The 22,646-nt window shown below is 35.5% G+C and overlaps 2 protein-coding genes across 7 annotated transcripts in view; one reads left to right on the forward strand and one right to left on the reverse strand.

Annotated features, from left to right (window-relative positions):
* The first annotated feature begins 507 nt into the window (after positions 1–507).
* On the forward strand, positions 508–3,019 carry LOC113233293. Its single transcript, XM_026468364.1, has 3 exons — positions 508–772; positions 1,581–1,756; positions 1,949–3,019. Exons 1-3 carry the CDS (start codon positions 658–660, stop codon positions 2,975–2,977), a joined length of 1,320 nt encoding a protein of 439 aa, XP_026324149.1. The 5' UTR covers positions 508–657; the 3' UTR covers positions 2,978–3,019.
* A 2,868-nt stretch (positions 3,020–5,887) lies between these two features.
* Positions 5,888–22,646, reverse strand: part of LOC113233292 (neuropathy target esterase sws) — a 60,525-nt gene continuing 43,766 nt past the window's right edge. For 2 of the 6 annotated variants that reach the window (XM_026468360.1, XM_026468363.1), the window contains 7 exons: positions 20,567–20,683; positions 18,735–18,855; positions 17,541–17,631; positions 15,888–16,096; positions 15,234–15,381; positions 12,270–12,320; positions 5,891–8,825 (listed from right to left, as the gene is read on the reverse strand). In XM_026468360.1, the coding sequence (XP_026324145.1) occupies positions 8,697–8,825; positions 12,270–12,320; positions 15,234–15,381; positions 15,888–16,096; positions 17,541–17,631; positions 18,735–18,855; positions 20,567–20,683 (866 nt within the window). In that variant the 3' untranslated portion in view covers positions 5,891–8,696. Of the gene's footprint in view, positions 8,826–12,229; positions 12,321–15,233; positions 15,382–15,887; positions 16,097–17,540; positions 17,632–18,734; positions 18,856–19,652; positions 19,770–20,566; positions 20,684–22,646 lie in introns of all 6 variants that reach the window. The other 4 variants (XM_026468359.1, XM_026468358.1, XM_026468362.1 and 1 more) reach the window with 4 other exon arrangements.

Genomic DNA, 22,646 nt, shown 5'->3' on the forward strand with positions numbered 1-22,646 from the left:
TAAGCGAGACGCGCGTCAATGCAACTCGCAAGCCATCTTCTTCATCTTTTCGGAAAGGGTCCGTGGGCTCTTTGAAATGCTGAGAGGTGTCCATGACTAGAAAAAGGTTAAGAAACCCTGCCTAAGAGGATACCCGTGCCCGAAAGTGGGATCTAATCAATCAAAAACTTTAGTGGGCGTGAGTACAATAACTCATGAGTTTTATCGCAATCGTATGAATCATATTGATTATATAGCCTTAACCTTCCTTTATACATACATACATATTATATTCCTATGTCTAAGATTATATAACTATTTATATAACCTAATTATGCATAAAACCTTTTTGAAAACAATACGACTAAAAAAACGAATTTCCAAAATCGAAATTCCAATGGGTTTGGCGGATAAAATAAAAAAAACTGGCTGGCTATGTTGATTGTAAACCTAAACCTCAGAACAATAACCTAGACGTAAACTGACAGTGGCGGTGATCGCCATAATTTTTATATTATTCTTTTAAGTTAGTTTTATAGCTGGCACAAGCCTAGTGGCCGCCATAAAGGAAATATTATTAAACAAACTGGTTTTTGTGAAATTTTTACGCGATTTTTTTTTCATAATCTAATCTAATTCCGTTGGATAAGGCTAGTCGCGAGACATTTTGGCAGGAACATGTTTTGTCCACATAAAAATTCGTACTTGCAGCTGGTGTGTGCGATGAACCCAAGGGTCATTAACAAGGCCGTCGATCAGGCCATGGAGAAACAGCACTTTGATCCTCACTGTGGTAAGTTGTTTTCTTTATCTCATTGTATAAATATATATGTATACTATAATTTATTCATTTAATAATAATGATGTGCCACACACACACCAATTGCCTGGTGTCAAACTAGGGAATTCCCTGTACTATAAGTACCAGAGCAACGGAATTCACTCTGGGGCACATCCCAGAACAGCCACACCAGAACCAATTTATAAAAATTCGTTTCGTTCGCAATTTTCGTTTCCTCTTCGTCACACAATAATAATTACCAAACAAAATTTTAATTGAATAAGTTAATTCGAAAAATTCCTAATGGAATTTTCTAACATTTCCATTCCATTAGGAGTTATGACTCCCTCTTCTTCAATTTAAAAGCGAAGCTCTCGTACGTACAGCAAACGCCATTATCTCCAAAGCTTTTTCTCTGATCGCCGTAGACAACATGGTACCTAGTCTTTTTTTATTCTCGGTAATCTTCGTCCACGCTTGCCTGCCACTTTTCCGGTCAGTTTTTTTTTAAATAACGTCGTCATATCGTGTTGCTTGATCCATCATACATGTCGTGTTCGGTTTACAACTGTTTTCTACGATGTTTCCGCTTTGTTATACTCTTGTAAGTTTCTCCTCAATGGTCAATAATCAGCTCTTTCCTGCTAATTATTACCATTTGCTTCCAACACCACATCTTAATAGACTCCAAACATTGTCTTTGTGCATCAATTGCCTTACAGTGCTGTAACCATACATATTACGGGAACTCATACCTAATATCAAGCACAGCAAATTAATATCACGTGATACCTACTTCATCGCTTAATTCATATTGTAGATGCTCCGGCAGCCCAACGCCTGGACTCTATGCAACCATCTCTGTACGCCCCACACGTGGACATTTCCCGCGCGCGTTTGGGCTTCGGCCACATTGGACTGCGGTTGATCAACAGGGATCTACATTCAAACGACCACCTTATACAGTTGCAGGCTCTACATAGCGTCCTTGATCAGGTGCGTCGTGTTTTTGTTTCACTTACTAATGAAAACGATTTAAGGTAACCAAAAGTTAGATAAAATAGGTAGACTTTTGTAGATTCCAAATCAAATACAACTAAACATACCATCAGGTGAACCGTCTGATTGTTTATAGAATTCCTACCTTCCGGCCAAAGTATGTCTCTCTATTTTTTCGCCCTTTTTCAGGTTCAAATATCCGAAAACGCATTATTCCTGATCGACTTGCACGTGGTGTACCGTCTGATCGATCTTATGCAGAACCGCGACCCGGTCATAAGGGAGAAAGTGTGCATGATCCTGACTCACATTGCCACCTACTACCAGGGCCGCATGCAAATCATGAGTAGACCCATCATTATCGAAAACCTGATATGGCTGATCATGAGGGACCGCAAGGAAATACGGTACGTTGCAGCCAGCACCCTCAAAACCCTCGCCAGAGACAGATGCGCCAGCGAAGTTATCTCGAATATCGAGGACATAATTGTGAATCTCTTAAAAATGATCAAGCACGACCACGCCGGCATCGTTGTGCTCCATCTAAAAACATTAGCCAACTTAATCGAGTGGGACCCCATAAAGCCTCTAAACGCATTTCAGGTCATGTTAACACTTTTCGAAGATGCCGATGCAGCTGTAGTATCCCACGCGATGGATTGCATGACCCAACTGTGCAAGCACGAAGTGGGGCGAAAACTGGCTGATGAATACGACCTCACTTTCGTTCTGAGAAGGTTTATAGTGTCTCCAGATGTCGAGGTAATCATAAGCGCCGTCGGTTTAATGGCGTATACTACCCTCACGACCAGGTCCAAGTGGCGTGCGAAGGAGGCCTGCAACGAGCTGACTAAACGTTTGGTCACCCTCTGTCACACACATACGAAACCTCTAATGCAACTACGTTGTATGCAAGTTCTAATCAACCTGTGCGATTGTTCCGACATCAGAAAACATATGAAAGCACGCTGGGAAAGAAAGATTAAAATGATAAAGATCAGGACTCACGAGGAATGGGACGGAACGTCGGAGACAACCAGCTATGGACTTAAAACTGGACACAACTACAGAACCATGTGCATTGAAAATGTTGAAACTATAAAAAATGACTATGGGGACAACGCAGCCATTGTGAATGTTCACAGCTATCTCCTAAGGGTTGCTCAAATCAAGGAGCGCCTGATCAAAGCAATTAACTGGAAATCCTATAAAGACTAAACTTATTTTTTAATTTAGAATACTGACTTGTTATCACACAATACACAATCAAATAAAAGAAACGTGTGTGTATTTAAGCATGTTTATTGAGTTTAAAAGAATACAGGAGTTGTTTTTAATATTTAATTACGCTAATTGAGCTACAGCTTGGTATTTTTATTCCCTCTAGGAGACGTTTGTACCGACATCGTTCCACTATTCCAATTAAAGTTTGCCTGACACGACATTGATTCAAAATAAAATTCGTTGAAACAAGTTTTTCTTCGGAATCATTCAAGTTTTACAGTATTTATTGGCGTTAGGTCAATGTTGGCATTACAATGTTTTCGCTACTGCAATTAAAAATTTACCTTAACAATTTAGATATAAGGTTAATATTTGTCACATTCTATATTTAAATGATCGGATAAGGGAGACATACATTATAACGAAACAGATTATTAAATGATTTATGTCAATAATACAATCGTCAACTTTAACCAATCTTAAACAGCTCTGTAAGACTTCTGGAGTCTTGTAATGTATCCATTATAAGACTCCAGAATGTACCCATTAAATGATTTCTAAGACTCTTTGGGAGCAATAATCCCAGAAGTAGCATCAAGGGACAATTTTCACAAGAATAGTGGAATGTTAGCGGTCTTAAAGCTAAATATCAGTCGTTCATATATTACAATCATGCAATAACTGCATTATAATTACAAATACACGTACAAGATCAAAAGTACGTCAAGCTTTAACACTTCAATTCTACGCCGCTTACGATAAGACCGGTTTACATTTGACATACTCTTGACTACAGTTTTGTGCCTTATAGAATAGAATACACGTTTTCATACAGAGTATATATTAAAGGATATCTACATTGGGGAGAAGCGATGCAAAATCATTGTTAGAAAATAATATCAAGCTCATTTGATTTTATTACAAAATATTGCACAATAAATTTGTTGAAACTATTTACAACATACGGGTAATCCTGGAGGCAGCCTCCCCGTGCTATGATTTTATAGATTTCCTCGCACAGCTGACGAACACGGAAAGACACACACCGGCCCCGCCCTTTTCATATTAATTTAACCAATTACAGAATCGCTCATACCGCACCGACCCCGCCCATGTCTAGATATGCACTGATGAAAGCACCGCTACAGACGCATCTACGTTACCTCAGACGACCCGCTTCCTAAGGTATACAGTGCAAGTTCGTGAGACGTGATACAATATGAGGCCATCTTGACAAGTTACTATTGGACCCTAACCCGATGTTACTATTGTCGATTTTTCTTTGACATCCATATTAACTTTCTCAATAGAGGTTAATTATTATATTCCGCAACATACTTAGGGTACAATTTTTCAGTTTCACGTAACACGTTTTATGTGATAGTATAGGACAAAGCATATATAAAGCACGGAGATTATAATACAGAATAATTACGATATAAGGAGATCGGAATGAGCAAAGCATATTTACCTAACTTCAAGTAATACAAATAGATTGGTTAATACCCCTCTGAAATTTTAAATTATTTATTGTAACTAGCAAATACTACGGGAGTACCGTCCGCCTGGATTTATCCGAACATGTCCAGCTTTTTCTCTTTTAGTACGGATTTTTCAGCTTAGGGTAAGAATTTTCAGAATAAAAAGTAAAATATCCACCACGCAATACTGTAGTTTTCAAACGGTTTGTTTGAAAAAACAAATATACGCGATTTAAATCCGGAAAAATAGTGTCATTTCCTATGTGTAACAATCGCGAAAACCTAAGAACTCGATATGTAGTAAAACTGGACAAAAACTTTGTTGCCGGTGCGCGTGTCCATCTCTGTACTAAAAGAACTTTCTTGCAAATGTCACGTTTTTTTTGTCGTTAATATTTAAATTTCGGAATGGTAACCCCATGGCAGAGTATTTAGAGTAAAAGTTTTGTGACTGTAAATAAAAATATAGCTTTAATGTTTTGGTTTTATACCTTATATTTTTAATTATTCCAGGATTTCAGACGGAGGTTATCAACTCTATGAACTTTAGGTACTACATCAAATTTAGGTAAATATATAGACTGCCTATTCTAATCTTGGTAATGAATGCTTCTTATATCGTTTGGCATGAACGGTCTCCTAATTTTAAGTACAAACTTAGAAGAGAGTTAGATACCAATATACAAAACGAAAATACAATTAAACTATTTCCAAACCCGTTCTTTTTTTTCTAATGCTAATTTATCATTGAGTTAAAAAATACCTTGTGCGTGTAATTAGTAAGTACCATTTTAGATTTTTTATAAATTTTATTATTCGCTTTTATTTAATGTTAGCAACTCATAAATTTATCTAAAAGCGAACCCTGTTTTAGCAGATTATATGTAAAAGCTCAACTTAAGTCTGGTTATTGCTTTAAGAATACTAATCACCAATAGGCGGTGAGCTCGGTACAAACATCCGCAAAAGCAGCGTACGCAAAAGTAGTCAATAACCTATATTTGTGCATCACATATTTCTACTCTTTGTATTATATGGCACTTCATTTATGCGACTAAAATACATATCACTATTCCCGACCTTAACACGAAGCCCTAAAGCTAAATTTACACTACGCTAATCGCGCATTAGGTGCGTATAAGCTGACATGTCACCCAGATCTCGTGACGTATCTCAAGCCCTCATAAACTATAGACTAGATTGTAATCATCGGCATCTTGAATGATTAATATCTAGTGACGAAGACCCTGTACTTGATTGATCAGGACTTAATATATACCAGAATCTTATGGCACTTAGAGCGGTTACACACGGCGACTTTAAACAACGATGCAAACGCGATGCAAACGCGATACAACCGCGATACAAACGCGATGCACGCGTTAAATTAATTAACAAATTTATTTATTTAATGTATTTATTAATTTCATTTTTAAATTTACAATGAACAAAACAAAATATTGTGCATAAACCTATACCGATTATTCGTACATAATTATTCAACATAAGCGAGTGTATCGATGCAATCGCGCTTTACAATAGTTCTACAGACACAATTCATATTTTGAGTTGACATGTGACAAGTTAACATCGCCAGGTGAAAGTCGTACGATTTTTTCCGTTATTTAGTGTCACGAGATTCTGGTATAATTGTAACGATCTTAAGCCATGACTTGAGTGCTGAGTGACGTTTATAAACGGAAATTTTAACCACTAGCAAATACATAATTAAGGAGTAATCATTAATATGATTTAATTAAAACAATCGACTTGAAATTAATTAATCGTGTACTTGAGATAGCTTTATTAAGACAGAGCTTACTGTAGAGCGTATGTGTAAGTGCGGCTTCTTATATATCTTTTCCCAAAACAAAATCGGAAATACTAATCACAGCATATTTTTTAATACATAAAACATTTACTAACTTAGATTTATTCAGGTATTTGAATTTCACAGAGTTTGAATTCTCTACTGGTCTAAGGACATAACTACTTAAAAGTTGGCTGTGTTTTCGAGTTTTTATTAAATGACTAAAATATAATACATACATACAGTACTTTTACGACATTCTACCACTGGGGCAAGCAGAGATTACGGACCTCCACTTGCTTTCCTTATACTTTCATTTTGTTCGGTCGCATCAGACTTCTCAGATGATATTCGCTTTAAAAATGCGCCGTCAATCGACTAACATCAGTATCTTTCACACGACTAAACAAACATATTATGATGTAAAATTATAGAAAGGAAATAAAGACAATTACCACGACAACAATGTCTACATAATATTGTTTTTAAACATTGTCGTTTTACTAATTTCATAAGCCTATTTAGTCATCTTTATTTGCCTCGTTTGGCCTCTAAGATCCATCTATTCTAATAACAATATCTATATTAAAATAATATTGTTGGTTACCTTCGTAAGTTAGTACCTAATACGACTAACTACTTACGCCAGGTCAAAGGTTTATGAGTCAGAATTACTTGGCGTTAAAATTTCTGGAAATCACTGGTGGCAAATATTCAAAATTGTATGATATATTGTTTTAAATATCTTCAATGTATCTTAGAAAAAATATGGCGTGTTTACACAGGGTCAACTACCGCCTTCGGCAGACTACTTCTCCTTGACGACTTGCTGTTTACACTGCGTCAACTGCCGCCTCTTCGGCAAGTGAATTCGACTACCAAAGGCGCTGTAGTCGACTCGCTGTTTAACCGAGTCGACGGTCACCTTTGCCGGAATCACTATAAATACTTGTTTACGCTCGGAGACACAAAAAATAGTTCGAAACGTTAAACAAATTTATCGGGTATATCTCGATAAGATAATCTATGGGAAATCTTGTTTTTCTGGCCTTCGTTTCGCTTGTCGACGGCGGCCGAGTCGCCTGACAGTGATTACACCTAGTCGACTCGGTCAACTTCGAACGACTCATCGACGTTGTGTAAACGCGTCATAATTTCACTGGTATTCCAAAAACTTTGCCGCATAACTGTGAATCCGCGTAACTAGATAGTTAACTTATGCGAATGTGTTAATATATAAAATTGTTACACAAATTGATTAATTGTGATACACAATCGTTATGCCACATAATTTAGAAACTGGTCAGACAATATCAGTAATATGGAACAATACTGACAACAGTATTGTTTTTCGTTATTTTAACCGTGTGGCAATTGCCAGCCAGTCCTTAATCTATTATATGGAACTCTGCCTTTTATATCGAGTTCTTCATAAGCTCGCAGCTTTCAGTTCCAACTAACTCTATCTAACAATTCCATGACAGCTTAAAAAAGTTACTGCCCAAGAATTAGTTTTTTTTATACCTACCGCGTAAACTTTTCAAAGTCATTTTCTACTGTCGTATTTGGTCTATTACCCCACACCCAATAGTAGTTATTTCGCTGCTTAGTTCGTAATTAAATTTGTTTACTAGGGCATTATATTCAATTATACAACCATATAGGAACAATTATATTACAATTTATCAGTTTCTATCATCCTATTGCACATCTTCATGTGCTCTACGCTTGAGTAATATACGCGGAGAGTGTTAAAGGCGTTATTACTCAATTTACCTGTATTAATCCAATATATATAACTTTTCTACATTTCTCCGCATTACTTCACAAAGTCAATACAAATCAGCCTTAATTATGACAAGGCTTACGGGTCGTGTATATCTAATTAGGTTTTAAAGTTTTATATCCTTATGGAAAGGTAAAAATTATTGGCTTTATTTTTCTACATCAATCTAATTTTCGTCTAATTTTCGTAGCGATCCAAGAAGTTTTCAGGCGCTTCAGTAATTTGATGATTCGCCACTTTCTCGTGGTACTTCTTGCTTTGTTATATGTTTGTAATTCGCGCCTGTTGAATACCCCACGCTTAAATTTTTTACCTTTCCACTGATAATATGAGAATTTGTATAATATATTTGCATACTAAACTAAGGCTCCTTACACCATAATAAACTAGGCACTAGAATTAACTATACAGAAGAAACTCAGTCCAATTTATTTCTATCCTTCCCAACTTAGTCCACATTTTAAAACTTAGTTCAAGAAAATTTATCATGGACTCCAAATTACTTTTACCACTACACAGAAGTTTCAATACTCAGTCCAAATTATCTGTACTATTTGACACTTAGTCCAAGTAATCCTTATCGCCGTACACTACGTATTCGAAGAGCGCCTTGCACAGGTCGTGCAAGGTCGGGTCTCACCTGAGCGATTCAGCCCTCACGTTTGTTTTACGTTTATTGAGCGGGTCGTATACTTCAGCTTCGCTGTCGATCTCGTCTTCCGATAGTGAGAGCGAACCGCCTACTCGACGAGTGCGTAGTCCTTCCTAGAATTTAATGGATTTTATTTTAAGTTTGGGACTTCTTAAAAAATGCCTCACGGATGACTAACACTGCGCCGGGCCAATGTTAACCAAGCAAAGTATTAATAAAAATATATGGCCGGGAAATTCTGAAAGGCGAAAAACAACCCAATATACTGACATTTTGTCTGTCCGGCCCAGTGTTGGCATGCAAACCACTGTTCTACTAGATATCTGTTGTTATGTGGTCTTAAGGTGCTTTTCCTCCAGCGGGACGAGACGAGGCAAGAATAGAAATCTCGCCGGTTTGTTTCCATTAAAGATTGCCATTGCCATTTTAAATAGCGCGCGCTCGCACTGAGTTTGCGGTTACTAAAATAAAAATATTGAAATGCCAATAGAGTAAATTACTTGGTAGACAAATTTAGAAAATTCAACTGTGAGGCACTGTGCAATTATTAGCAGAAAAGCGATTTTTTTTTAAATCTTAAATCGTACACCCTAACAGTCTCAAAAGAAAAATTAATATAATCCGTTGCAGAGTGACACTCCATGATGGCAGCAATAAGGTTCAATATTACACCAACAAATATTTCAATTCTCGTCTCGCACATCCTCGTCAATCCAAACCATTTCCAACGCGCATCTTGCGCTAGGAGAAAATTGAAATTTTGTCATACAAATTTCAATGCTCGTCTCGCCTCGCCTCGATGATGGAAATATATAAGGCAATAAATACCCAGCCAGAAAGACAAAATATCATTGCCATGGGGCCATGGTTCGCCTTTATCATCACACTTCTTGACGTATAGACTAGAGGAGTGAAAAGAAGCTTTGCATCCATGCAAAACGTCTATAAGTGCGGAAACTTCTTTACGCGGTTAACCCGCAGATGCAACAGTGTATACACCGATTGGCCAATGGACCCATGAAAATTAGCGATAGCTAATTAGGTGTGCGAGTCCTAATTGCCACCGCTAAAGGCAAAAAGTTTTAAAAATTAAATTAATTTGCAGACCAGTCCTGTTCACCTTCAGGCATGCCCCAGTATAACATGAGCCATCGTGCTGTGTATTCGTTGACATATAAAAAAGCGTATTATTCATATAGGCGTTAGTGCATAATTTGCCTGCAATAGGGTTTTTGACTTAATTTTTTTATTGCTTTTATTATTTCACATGAACATGCTGGCATCAATCTGAAATTCGTTTTTACAAACTAACGCCAGATAAATTTGCGTGTTAAAAATAGTAGTGACAGGATGCACTGTCATTCGTTAAGTATTTAGTTTGTGAGGCATCATTAAGTTGGTCACAAAAAATATTGAGATTATATTTGTCATTCCCGGAGTTCTGAAAGCCTATAACTATTTATTATACAATGAATTTCAATTCTGTTTTCACACTGGATCATAAATGTGTAAGTATTTACAAAATAGAATTTGCTAATGCAAAAGTATTTAATTTTCGTAATGTGTCAAATACCCTATGAAAATAATTCGAGGAACAATTTGGGCTGCTGGCAAAAATGTTAGAAACCTGTGTCAAATAGCTCTGGAAATTATTGCGTCATGCACGATGATGGAACTTAAAAATGTTAATAATAAAATAGTTGAAAGAGTTCTTTATTCCTATAACTTTAAGACGATAATCATACATATATAGAGGTATTTATTTAGTATATTTTTACTTAGTCCTTATTATCACAACTGTGTAATTAAAAAAAATACTTTTAACATACAGATTCTATCTAGTTTACGGGTGATGAACTAGATGGCGTTAATGTCGTTTTAGTGACTAATAAAGTTTTATACGTTTTTACGTAACGATTTTTGTTCACGAAACTTCTGCGAGATCAAAATTAAAATTACAGTAAAAACGGACATTTGTATAAAGTTAGAAATCCTCAAATGTTCAACACTGACACCATCTGTTGTAATACAGCTCTTAAGAAAAAAGCGCCCTGGTGCCTACACTCTACAACAAACTGCCACAAAGGTTGACAATCTTCTCCTTGGATATGTTCTGGAGGAAATTGTCAAGACTATTAATTAAAAAATGCTATTACGCGGTGGATGAATATTTAAGTGACAATATGGTGTGAAAAATTGATAATGATTGGTCGTAGTTTCCAATTTAAAAAGAAATAACAAATATCTGGACTGTTAATATAATTTAAACTTTACCCTGTTGGCATATCGTTGAAAATTTAATACTATCAATACTTGATATTGCAAGTTACGACGTTTTGATTTTATATTGAAAATCCAATCAATGTGCTGCCATCTAGCGGTTAATAGCTGAACGACGACGATATCGAGATGTTTGCTTAGTTCTCCAATAAAGAACCAACCATATTACAGAGGTATAAACTTTATTTTCGTTTCTTGTAACAAAAAAATTATTACAATTAAGAGAAAACTAAAAGTTTAACAAAATTAAATAAGGCTTAACGATTATATGAAACACCACCATATCATTTATGCACTCCAAAGTAACAAAATAAGGCATTTTTCTATGATTTTCGAAGTTTTGCGCGAGGTAATTAGACACGACTATAACGTACAAAGCGAAAATGGTGGACTGAGTAGGAAGTATGTGGAACTTCGCGTACTATTAGCACACGTGTCACGCAAACTCAAGCACTTTTACTGTATTTATTGTTCTGTGACCAAAATGTACTTTATGTCAAACTAGATATGACACGATAGCTGCGCGAATTCCCGAAAGTGTGAGACATTTTACAGTTTCAATTTTTTTGTTTATAAAGTAAATCGAGCCTATCGTAAACTACTTTTAAGTTTCTACATTTCATTTAAAACAAAAAAAATATGCTGCATTATTAATTATGCATATAATTATTATAAAAGTGTGTTCGGACAATCGTATCTGCTTTTCAAGAACAGTGGCTCAAATCAAAATAATTATTTTTTGGCTTATTACATATCTGTATTCAGAGAATGCGCTAAATTCTATATATACGAACTTTTCATTGGTCCAAATAATCACGTGGTGACATTGGGTCAGTATACGATTCGTCGGTTCTGCGCGACACACCATTCATCATCAACTAGTTTATATGTCCGCCACGCTGGCCCAATTCCGCCAAACTGGTTGGGGACTTTAAAATTAAACCTCGCGCGACATATACATCAAAATTTTTGTATAATCCTTTTTGTAATGAATTAGGTGTTTTAAAATACACTGCTATTCCAGAAAGCCATAGATATATTTAGTACTAGTGCGTTACGGAAGCGTATTTAACAAGTAAGACATAAAATTCATGTGGTATGTAACGAACTCTTTCAACATAAAAAACACAACATAAAAAAAAAACCAAGCACCCAAATATGACGTCATAATTTCACCCAAATAAATACCAAGACGAACAGTGCTGCAATACACAAAAACCAAAAAAAAAATCTAAACCATCTAAGTCGTGCAGGTGTCAGTAGGAGCAATTGCCCACCAGTTCTGTGTCAGATATCCACGCCGCACCTTCTTCTAAGCTTGATGATTTCTGTACAAATTTAATTATAATTTTGACAATTTTCTTTTTTAAATTACGACCAATTTTTAAACCAACCGGTACTGAACAGAAGAACAGTCTTTTGTTCAGCGTGAAATTCTACTCTAGATAAAGGTAGCAAAAACAATCCAACAAACAAATTGATAGAAGTTTTTCAAATGATTTCCATAGCGTAGGAACTAGAATCTCATGACAGATGAAAATAAAAAAATAAAAATAATTTCATATGGCAATCTTAATTCGAAATAATTCTTCATTTAATAACACTATAAACGTAACTAATTACGACTGACTACTTTGTTTCCCCGTTTGCCAATAGATAACACGTGATTTCACAGCACAAAAAACATTGCAAATCCGAAATGTCTATCCTAAGGTTGTCTGGAAGAAATTGCTACATAGCAATAAGGACGCCTGTTGCACATTAAATTACTACTACTATTATACTTAAGCTATTGTATTGTATTTTAACTGTATTTTTATGTCCAATAAAGAATATTTAATTCATTCAAAAAACAAAGGATTTGCTAGTTTTTGTTAGTGGAGTAATTTCACAAAAAAATAATTGAATATCAATTCAATAAAAATTTAATTAAAGGATTTGCTATAAATAGCGATTAATTGGTTTTCCAAATTGTGATTGTATTAAATTAATTATTTATTCATACTACTACGGAGCCTCCCCGCACGACGTACCACTCATGTATGAATGGCGCACCCTGGACAAGAGTCGGCGAATACCTTACACCGATTGGAAAATCCTTTGACCATGATGGCAAGCATTAGGCTGATTACACATGGCGCCGCTGTTTTGCCATCGTTGCATTTGTTTACACAATTTCATACACGCACCGCGGCGGCGGGGTTGCAGCAATTGTCTAATAATGTACGATTTCAGTTGATCACGCGGCATGGGCTGCAATCGCACCGCTGGTGTTGCAGTATGATGCCGCGACTCTTGCAACCCCACGGTGGCAACAAACGCTGCCGCCGTGGCACCATGTGTAATCAGTCTTATAGTGTATGTCATCAATACGATAAGAGGAAAAAGACTACGGAATAAATAATACATAATTACTTTAAAAAAATATATGATGATTTAAATTTAATAAGATGATTTAAATAAAACTTGGCAAATAGATGTAATTCCAAGAACTTAGAAGGTCGGCATTATTTTTCTAAAAAAGTTATTAACTATTGTAATACGCGGTTTACTAATACCAAATCGTCCGTTATTCATCTGTCAGATGTTAAAAAGTCACAATTACAATTACACCCAAAACCTTGCCAAAGTAAAATTTTAATATTCCCATTTATTATGAGATTCTAGACCTTTACTACCATATTGACTTTAACAAAAATTTATTGATTTTCCTAAGGTATAAAATTTATTTGTCAATAAATCTTCATCCTGTTTTTATGTAAATAATATAATACAAGACACAAGATATATTATAAATATGTAGAGATTTTAAGTGCAAGTGACATATTGTTACCATCGCCTCACACAGATAGAGAAATGATTAACCTGTTCATCATTTTAATAACTTTTGTATAACTATTATAATTTGGTGCAATAAGATAGTTAATTACATCCAAGTAAAATTAAAATATCGATATTTTACAAATAATAACATACAAATATTCACCTCACAATCACCAGATCTATTCTACTAAGTTAATGGTAAGGGCTGCTGGAAATTGGGGGAAAAGGGCGATGTTCTTCTAAATAGTCTTTAGAAGACTGTTATTGCTTCGAAATTACGCAGAATACATGAATTGAAACACACTATAGATTCACGCGTTACTTTGCGAAGAATCATTTTAATAAATATGGAAGTAAATAACTTTTGGTACTCTATGAACCCAACGAAAGCTAGGTCGTGCAAAATAAATGCGCTTTGGTGAACATTGAAAACTCTCACAATCATAATTTAAAACACTTATGAAATCTTGATAATGATTGGTCCTAGTTTCTAATTTAAAAAGAAATAACAAATTCTGGACTGTTAACATAATTTAAACTTTACCCAGTTGACATATCGTAATATCAATACTATTACTACCTGTTATTACAAATGACGACGTTTTGATTTCATATTGAAAATTCAGTCAATGTGCTGCCATCTAGCTGTCAATAGCTGAACGACAATGAATTCAAGATATTTACAAAATTCTCCAAAAAAAGAAGCGACCATATTGCAGAAGCATAACGTGTACTTTCGTTTCTTGAAACAAAAAATATTACGATCAACAGAAAATTGAAAATGTACTAAAATAAAATACGACTTAATGGTGATACGAAACACCCCCAAAGTGTCAGAGGATAAAAAGAGGAAACTCATTCTTCTGCCGAACGTCGAACAGTCATCACTACCTGCGCCTCTACCATGAGATTACAGTGACACTTATCGCTAGCGACCGCGTAAAATGTTTGTATACAAGTTGTTTTTCTTCTTGTGATCGGTAGGAGCGCTGTATGATTTGCCATACAAAATTGTAAAGTAATTTACGCGGTCAATAGCGACAACTGTCACAGTCAATTCGTGGTAGAGGCACTAATGATGCCTCGTAGAGGTGTCATGGGTATTTTTAGTAATGGTTATATTTGTATTATTTATTTTATGAATTTTATGCGGAGAGAAAAATTAACGACATGAAAATGATCTCGTAATTGCAGCTATTTTGTACGATTTAACCTTTACTGGGTTCGAAGTGTACCGAAGCAGTTTACTTTCAATTTTTATACACTACTTCTAAATTTGTATTAAGGAAATCGGTATTTTTGAAGCAATGGAACTTATTTTAGCGAATTTTTAATAGGGAGAAATAAAGAAAGAGAGACTAAAAAAGATAAAAGAAAATTAAATGAACTTTCCACTGGAACACCAAACAGGTACATACCTCCAATATCCCAGCGCTAGGCTCAGAGGCATACCCTTCGAAGTGCCTCTGGTCCTCTTCATAGTCCGACGAGGACGCCGAGTCCAACTCTCCGTCGCGTCCTGTGCGCACTGAACACACCATTTGGGCCAGGTCGGTGAACGTGTAGCTGTTGGGATAATATTACATATGTACACCTTGTTTTGGTCTGTCATAATCATAATTGTTGACTCTTGTTGTCTACAAGAGTCTAGACTCCACACAATTATAATTTAAAGTGTATTCCATAGCATTTAAGTTTATTTGAAAAGGGCAATCCCTAGAGTTTCTTGCTCTTTCTTCTCGGGGAGGTCAGCGTAGTGAACGAGCAGTAGCTTCAAAAAATTACGTTTTCAAGTGTAAAAATTTTACATGGTAGTATATTTAAATGGTTCTTTGACTTTGACCCTCTTCAAGTTCAGAATAGAAAACGCGCTTCACCAGTCTATCCTCCGACATACGTGATACGTGACCGCAATAACTAAGCTGTCGATATATTAGGTAAGCTTCAATACCATCAATATTCGCTCGTCGCAGGACTTCGGTATTACGCACTCGATCGGACCATTTGGTGTACATAAAGGAGCGGAGGCATTTAAGGCGGAAACGGTTTAAAAGTATTACTCTACGGCTTACTCAGTAAGCGATGGTTGGGCGTCAGGTTTCTTCCCCTCCGCCGCTGCACCGCTGACACCGCCGCCGCCGCCGCGCCGCTGCCCTTCAAAGTATGCAGCTCCGTGTCTGTACCCCACCTCGCGAATCTCGTCGAACGAACCAAACTGAAGGGTTTTGTACGCGTCTATCGGTGGACGGATGTACTCGCAATAGTCAGATTTCTTTACTTCCTTGAATAAAAATAAATATTCGTTTAATAAAGATTAATTTAACAGTCAAATTTAGTAGGAGTAGAGCTCCTTGTAAAAGAGTTTGTCTAGGGAAACGCTGCCACATTGCCTATTTCTGTCTGGTACAAACAAATTTATAAATTAACTCTTCCTAATATAAGTAGACGGCGCTAATCCTAAAAAAAAAGAATAGCTAGCACTATTCTTAAAAATCTGTGCAATAAGCGCCATTTAGTTGATTTGTTTGTTATCAGTAGAAATTAGAGTCGCTTGTCAATGTAAAACAAATCGACTCATCTGTAGAACAAAGATCTATGTGCAAAACTACTTGTTTCCAGGACATAGTACATTTCGTTCATTCTTCTTCGCTGTGGATGTCAGATCGGCCGTTGTTCGATTTTATGTTTCCGAAACGAACTAAGGTATATAAATTCTCAAAACACATTTACATAGGCTTCAGTTTGAATAACGAAGTTATTCTCTTTTCGCTGTAATCACATCGGCCTTTGTTCTTCGGAGAGTCGAAATTATAAGTAGCTATTTGGTACTAGCCGCGACATTGCTATTAGCAGTTCTCTTGATCGAACGTGTTTGTTGTCAAACCGTTTCTCCACAACTTTTATAGCTCAGTTGGTAAGAGCGGTGACCCCGGTATGGCAACAGATATTGGTTCGTCTCAGTCAGACCGAAATCATTTTTCTTTGTGTTGTTCGATCTTTGTATCAATAAAAATTAATAAATTATTTTGTATGCCATAAAATAGATAAAACATACTGCAACAATAATGTTGTTTAACAATAATAGTAGTTTTATGTGACTGTTACATAATGAAAAGCATTAAAACACGAGTGTGGGTTTACAAACATCTCACGAGTGTTTTAATGCCTAATTATGTACAGCTACATACACTGCTTTATCTATACACATATTATAAGCTCTCTATGATGTGACACATATTATAAGCTCTCTATGACGTGTTCAGGGACCGCATGTTACGACTGGCGAAGTGGCGGTAAATAAAAACTTTTCTCAAGCATGTCACACACTGTAGCTTTTTTTTATAGACAAACTAGAGTCGGCCCCAACTATTATGATAGTTGGGGCCGACTCTAGTTTGTCGTTCGATATCAAGTAACGTGTGAGATTTGTTAAAATTGTTTGCCAGATTTGTTAAAATTGACGTTTCATTTCGAATAAAACTTCATCTCGACTAATATTAGGAATTGAGGTCGAATCAAATTGTTTTGTTTTTGAATTTGAATGTAATAATAAAATCGAATTTGATGTTATTATTAAGCAATAATAACATTTTTAACAATTTTCACAGATAAGAAATTTGTTCTAACAATCTTTATGTTAGTCGTAAGTGCGGTTTTTGAACACATCATAGAGGGTTTATGATATGTGTGTAGATAAATGATATAATGGATTGGTAGAAATTTACCTCTAGTTGCCGATTGCAAGACACGTACGCAAGTCTGCTCTGAATATCGGGCAAGTTTGGTACTTTGACTGGTGTTGTGAATGGATTCCATCTGTAACAGATACAATAATCATAAAACTCAGTTCTAACAAGAGTGGGTGAGAATATTTTCTAGAAAGCGAATAAAAAAAAACAGCATTACCATAAAATAATACGATAAGCAGTGTAATTTTCAGGATACTTTCTAATATTGGTGGCAATTTTTATTATGTAAATATTCTAGAATATTATCATGACGTATTATTTAATATTCCAGTGTAGTAACCTGAAATATTATTTCATATTTCACGATAATATACTTGAATACTTAAATAATAAAAAACCAACCCAATGGTGTAACTCCATACAAGCGTAAAAGCGCGGCTTGTATGTAAGCACGCCCGCAGCGCGACGTGTACGCACGCACCCATAATCTCGCGTTGCACAACGCGCGCAGGATTGCACGCCCCATTTATTATAGAATTGAAGCGTTCGCTCGATTTTTAAAAAATTTAAAATATTTTTCCGTGTTCAATATACAGTGTTTTTTCCAAATGATACTGTATGGGGAAATCCGAAACCATAGAAGATACAAGGAAAGCATCTTTTTTGTGAAAACTATTTTGGCATAGTCAACTTTTTGGTCAACCGTGAGTTGTTCATAAAAACTAAAAAATTGATTAAAATTTTAGTGCTGATCGACTCAGTTTTATGTAAGGATTATTTCATTGTATAGGACGAAAAAAATCGGGACAGCAGACGTAGGTCAAATAATAAAATGATTTATATCGCTATGTTTATACAAATTCGCATTTCATTTCTATTTCATGATCATACTAATCGAAATACTAATCCGCGTTGCTGCTATATAAATAGCAACGTGTAAGAACTGCATTTAACAATAGTTTTAATGTAGCACGAGAATACTCTGATAAGTACTTTAATTTTTTCAAATTATGTTTTGCAACCTGTACCATACAATTAAAATAATGGTAACAACCCTACGCCTGGGAGGTACGTGTAGGTACGTGTATACGCCGAACAGACGGGAGTTATACTTGTTTTATTATAGTATGGTATTATTGAGAGAAAGTTACTGGTTTCCAATGCTTTTATTTGAAGCTGTTGGAAAAAGAGAAAAAGTAAGCGCGTATGTCTTTTAAAAAATTATCTTACCGTTTCCACAACAGCCACCATCCTGACAGGTCATCTCCATAGTTAGTGAGGTCGGTGTCGTCTTGCGAGCCCACATCAATCGCGAGAATGTGCTTGGCTCCAAGAGACCTCATTACGTCAGCTGTCAACATAATGTGGGAATATTAATAATAAAATATAATAACATTGGGGATCAATAACTAATTAGAAATTAAATTAGGAACATTTTGCAACCGTGAGCCAGGAATAGAGAAAATTACGTCATTGACCTAATAAGAGACCTAGACCTTCTAGATAGCAATTGAAAAATTTGCGTCATTGAACCTAGAGAACTTCACTAGCAGGCAATAGAGGAATTTCGGCAACAACGTAGTGTGCTTTTGTTGTGAAGACCTCCGTGGTCGCATGGATTGCACACAGGTTTTCATGGTGTCATTATCTCCGAGATCCCGAGTTTGATCCCGGGTCGGGGCAATGAAGTAAAACTAACTTTTCGATATTGTCTCGGGTCTGGGTGTTTGTGGTACCGCCGTTGTTTCCGATTTCCATAACAAATGTCCTTTAGTTAGTTATTTTGGAGTCAGAGCAACGTATCTGATGTTGTCTAATATTCATTTACTTATTATTTCATGTAGTCGCCATAATTTTTTTTACGTTAACAGCGTAGATAACTTTACGTCGTGGACCTTATGGAATTTTCTTGAACACCGTAAATCATGGAGTTAGACAATTTTTCTAATCGGCAATAACGAAACTAACAGCATCATTTTAGGGTAAATTCTAGCCCGCAATGAAGAAACTTACTTCATAAAACTATTGGACGTTTCTAGCAGGCAATAAAGGTACGTCACCAACCTAGATTTTTCTAGTCTGTAATAACTTCACCTAAGCCTGAAAATAACTAAGTAAATATTTTAAATAAATAACTAGTCTACGTACCTGGCACATTGTTAACATAGCACCCATCTAGCAGCAAGTGTCCATCGATCGTATCGCATATTGGCGGGAATATGCCTGCGATGCTCATAGACGCTCGACAATACCTCCATAGCATACCTGATTGAGTAGCGCTACTTGTTACCGTACATGTACGGTGTACTGCGGAGCTTTATGAGGTTGCCATTACTTACCGTTTGTGATAGTTATACGGTAGCTGAGTGTAAATATTGTTTGGAATGTTTTGTTATTGTACCAAAGGTTTTTCTGATATTAATTTTGCTTAGTGTTTCAAATTCAAATGTGAATTCAGAAATATGAAAATATTTTTCACTTTTTTAAACTATTTTCTTTTGTATAACGTAACTGAAGTACACAATCTGTCCAAATATTATATATACAAATGATTTCGTGTAATTAATAGTGCTATCGGTATTGTTAGAGTATCAGTGAAATTGAAAATATTGATATGCTATTTTTATGACATATATACGCTATTCCTATACTTATTCATACTCTATTACGGTCGTTATTTATTTACATGATATTTAAATTGAAAAATCGATACGAAGCGAAGAAAGCGACAGATTTTAATGACGTAGTACTAAGCAGTAGTGCAATATGCTAATTCCTAAATGAGAATGTGCTAATAGGTAGCAGAATATTGGTGTGGTTAGTTTTTTTCTCTTCTAATAAATAGCCCAATAATATTATAATTTAACAAATTCATCCGGAGTAAAATGTTAGCACGAATGTTAATTTGTTACGTTTGTTACATTATTTAAAAACAAAGTACCAGATACTACACCAAATATTTCCACTCAGCCTACAACGGATCCTGTTCCGTTTGTGCGTGATAACTAATTTGAAAGTCGCGTACGCTACACAGAAGCGTCGGAGCTTTGTGATTGGTTTACCTGGGAGGTTGTTGACGTAACCGCCGTCCAATAGGAGGTGGCCGTCTACCGGATCGCACAGAGGTGGCATGTAACCGCTGAGCGACATCGAAGCGCGTATGTACCGCCAGAGGGAACCTGTGGCGCGCGTTAGCGTTAGTTTACGAACGCACGTCTTCCAAAATTTTGAATTTCAATCCTTATTTTTTTTTATAACACCTACTCATGTTATGCCATAGAGTAAAAATTCGAATAAAGATTCAATTCATCATAGAGTGTTTTTCCAATAAAGAATGTTAAATAAATAATTAGGAAACTCGTTTACAAATTAAAAATGTCATTGTACAGAAAGAAATAACCGAGATGTGTAACATGTTAAGGAATTTGTGAAAATACAACATTGTTGTGTATAATACACTAGACAACACAATCCATGGAAAGGAAACATTGATGAAAGCAATCCCGTACCACAGATTAGAGGTGAAGTCTTAAAACTAACACACCATATAATATACATAATTCAGTGCTCTCCATTAACTTTACCAACCCAAACAGTTAAACCTTATTATTAAAAGCAGATAATGTATCCATTTTTTACGGAAAATACGGCACATATGCGTTATTATTTTTGTGAAATTATAGAATGATAACAGTCGATGCTACAGTGTGGAAGTACATGCTTCTGCAATGCTGATGGTATGGGTAAATAACTGCCGAAAACAGAAAACAGCAACTAACGACTACTAGCAAACCAACAACCAATGAGAACATGACGTGATCACTGACCAATCAGACACCAGTCCACCGCCATTGGTCAATTATCGCGACAGATTTAACTAAGCTCAATGGCTAAATACTACGTAGCTAGAAACGTCGCATTTCAGCGATTTTTCTATTATACAAACTACAGTGGGAATGGTAAAGAAACGTTTACAGAAATGGAAAATAAACCACACTCATGCATATACATGGAGATGAGAGTATAGGTGAAAGTAATGATGAGACAATACATACAACAATTAATCACATCCAACCCGACATTATATGAACGCAACTATTAAAAATGTATTTTGATTAATATAACTCCCGAATAAGCATTACACGGTAAACCAATCACAAGCGCTGATAATCATTTTCTTTTTTTTGAGTAAGTAAATGGCAACACCCCAAAGCAAATGTCGGATTCGTATTTGGTTATAAAAGATTTAAAAATTTCTTTTAACAAATAGGTTTTATAAACATCCAGTGAGGGCAATACACATAATAAAATATTTACGTATATTTTTAATACATAACAGACAAGTGTTATTGTAAAATACGGAACACATAAATGCAAGTGAGTGTGGTTGTATAGGGCAATTAAGTAAAATAAATTAAAAAAACAAACACTGTAGCGGACGGAACGCAATACAAAATAAATGTAACTTCACGATAGATGGCAATCTAGCAAAGCTGGTAAATAACAAATAGTATCTCTTTCTTGTTTAAGAACGCCATCTCTGTGAAGTTGTAAGTCAATGCCACCATAGATATTGAAGATCATACAATAGCATAGACGATCCGCGTTAATAAAATAACGAAAACAGCTTCAATATTAATCCAATATGAAGCCACATGATTATAACATTGATACAATAATTATACAAAGATACGCACACGTATACCTTTACATCCGGTCAGCGGATTTCAGGCATTGTTATCATGCAAAAGTTGATAAAGTACACAAATAATTTATTCATTTTAGTTATTTATCGCATTAAAAACAAAGGCATTGACGTTAAATTTTTAGTACGATTGTTGATTTATTAAAAAAAATAGCATGATATTTTTGTTAAAAAATAAAAAGCGAAATCATATGTTTTTTCTTTTTGGGTTAGTAAAAGTGCAAACAAACCGAGAATTTCTTACCACAAAGTAATACATAAACTCCTGTCCATGAATGTGTTGTGTTAATAAGATTTTAATCCAGATTGACAGATTGCAACAGGTTTTCAATGATCCTCATGAATAAAAATAAATCAATAGTATTAAAAAATTGCTTAACAGCAACACGTTGGAAATTGACCTATTTTTTCGGGCCTAAATCGGTAGACTAGACTAA

This window comes from Hyposmocoma kahamanoa, unplaced genomic scaffold (genome assembly GCF_003589595.1).
Source record: "Hyposmocoma kahamanoa isolate Upper Pololo Valley unplaced genomic scaffold, ASM358959v1 78, whole genome shotgun sequence".
NCBI classification, from domain to species: domain Eukaryota; kingdom Metazoa; phylum Arthropoda; class Insecta; order Lepidoptera; family Cosmopterigidae; genus Hyposmocoma; species Hyposmocoma kahamanoa.

What these genes read in the sequence shown, in the direction of transcription:
- LOC113233293 (XM_026468364.1), top strand. Translation starts at nt 658, where the DNA reads ATGTTTTGTCCACATAAAAATTCGTACTTGCAGCTGGTGTGTGCGATG. An exon ending in GCACTTTGATCCTCACTGTG is followed by an intron (nt 773 to 1,580) that starts GTAAGTTGTTTT and finishes TTCATATTGTAG; the next exon opens with ATGCTCCGGCAGCCCAACGC. An exon ending in TACATAGCGTCCTTGATCAG is followed by an intron (nt 1,757 to 1,948) that starts GTGCGTCGTGTT and finishes GCCCTTTTTCAG; the next exon opens with GTTCAAATATCCGAAAACGC.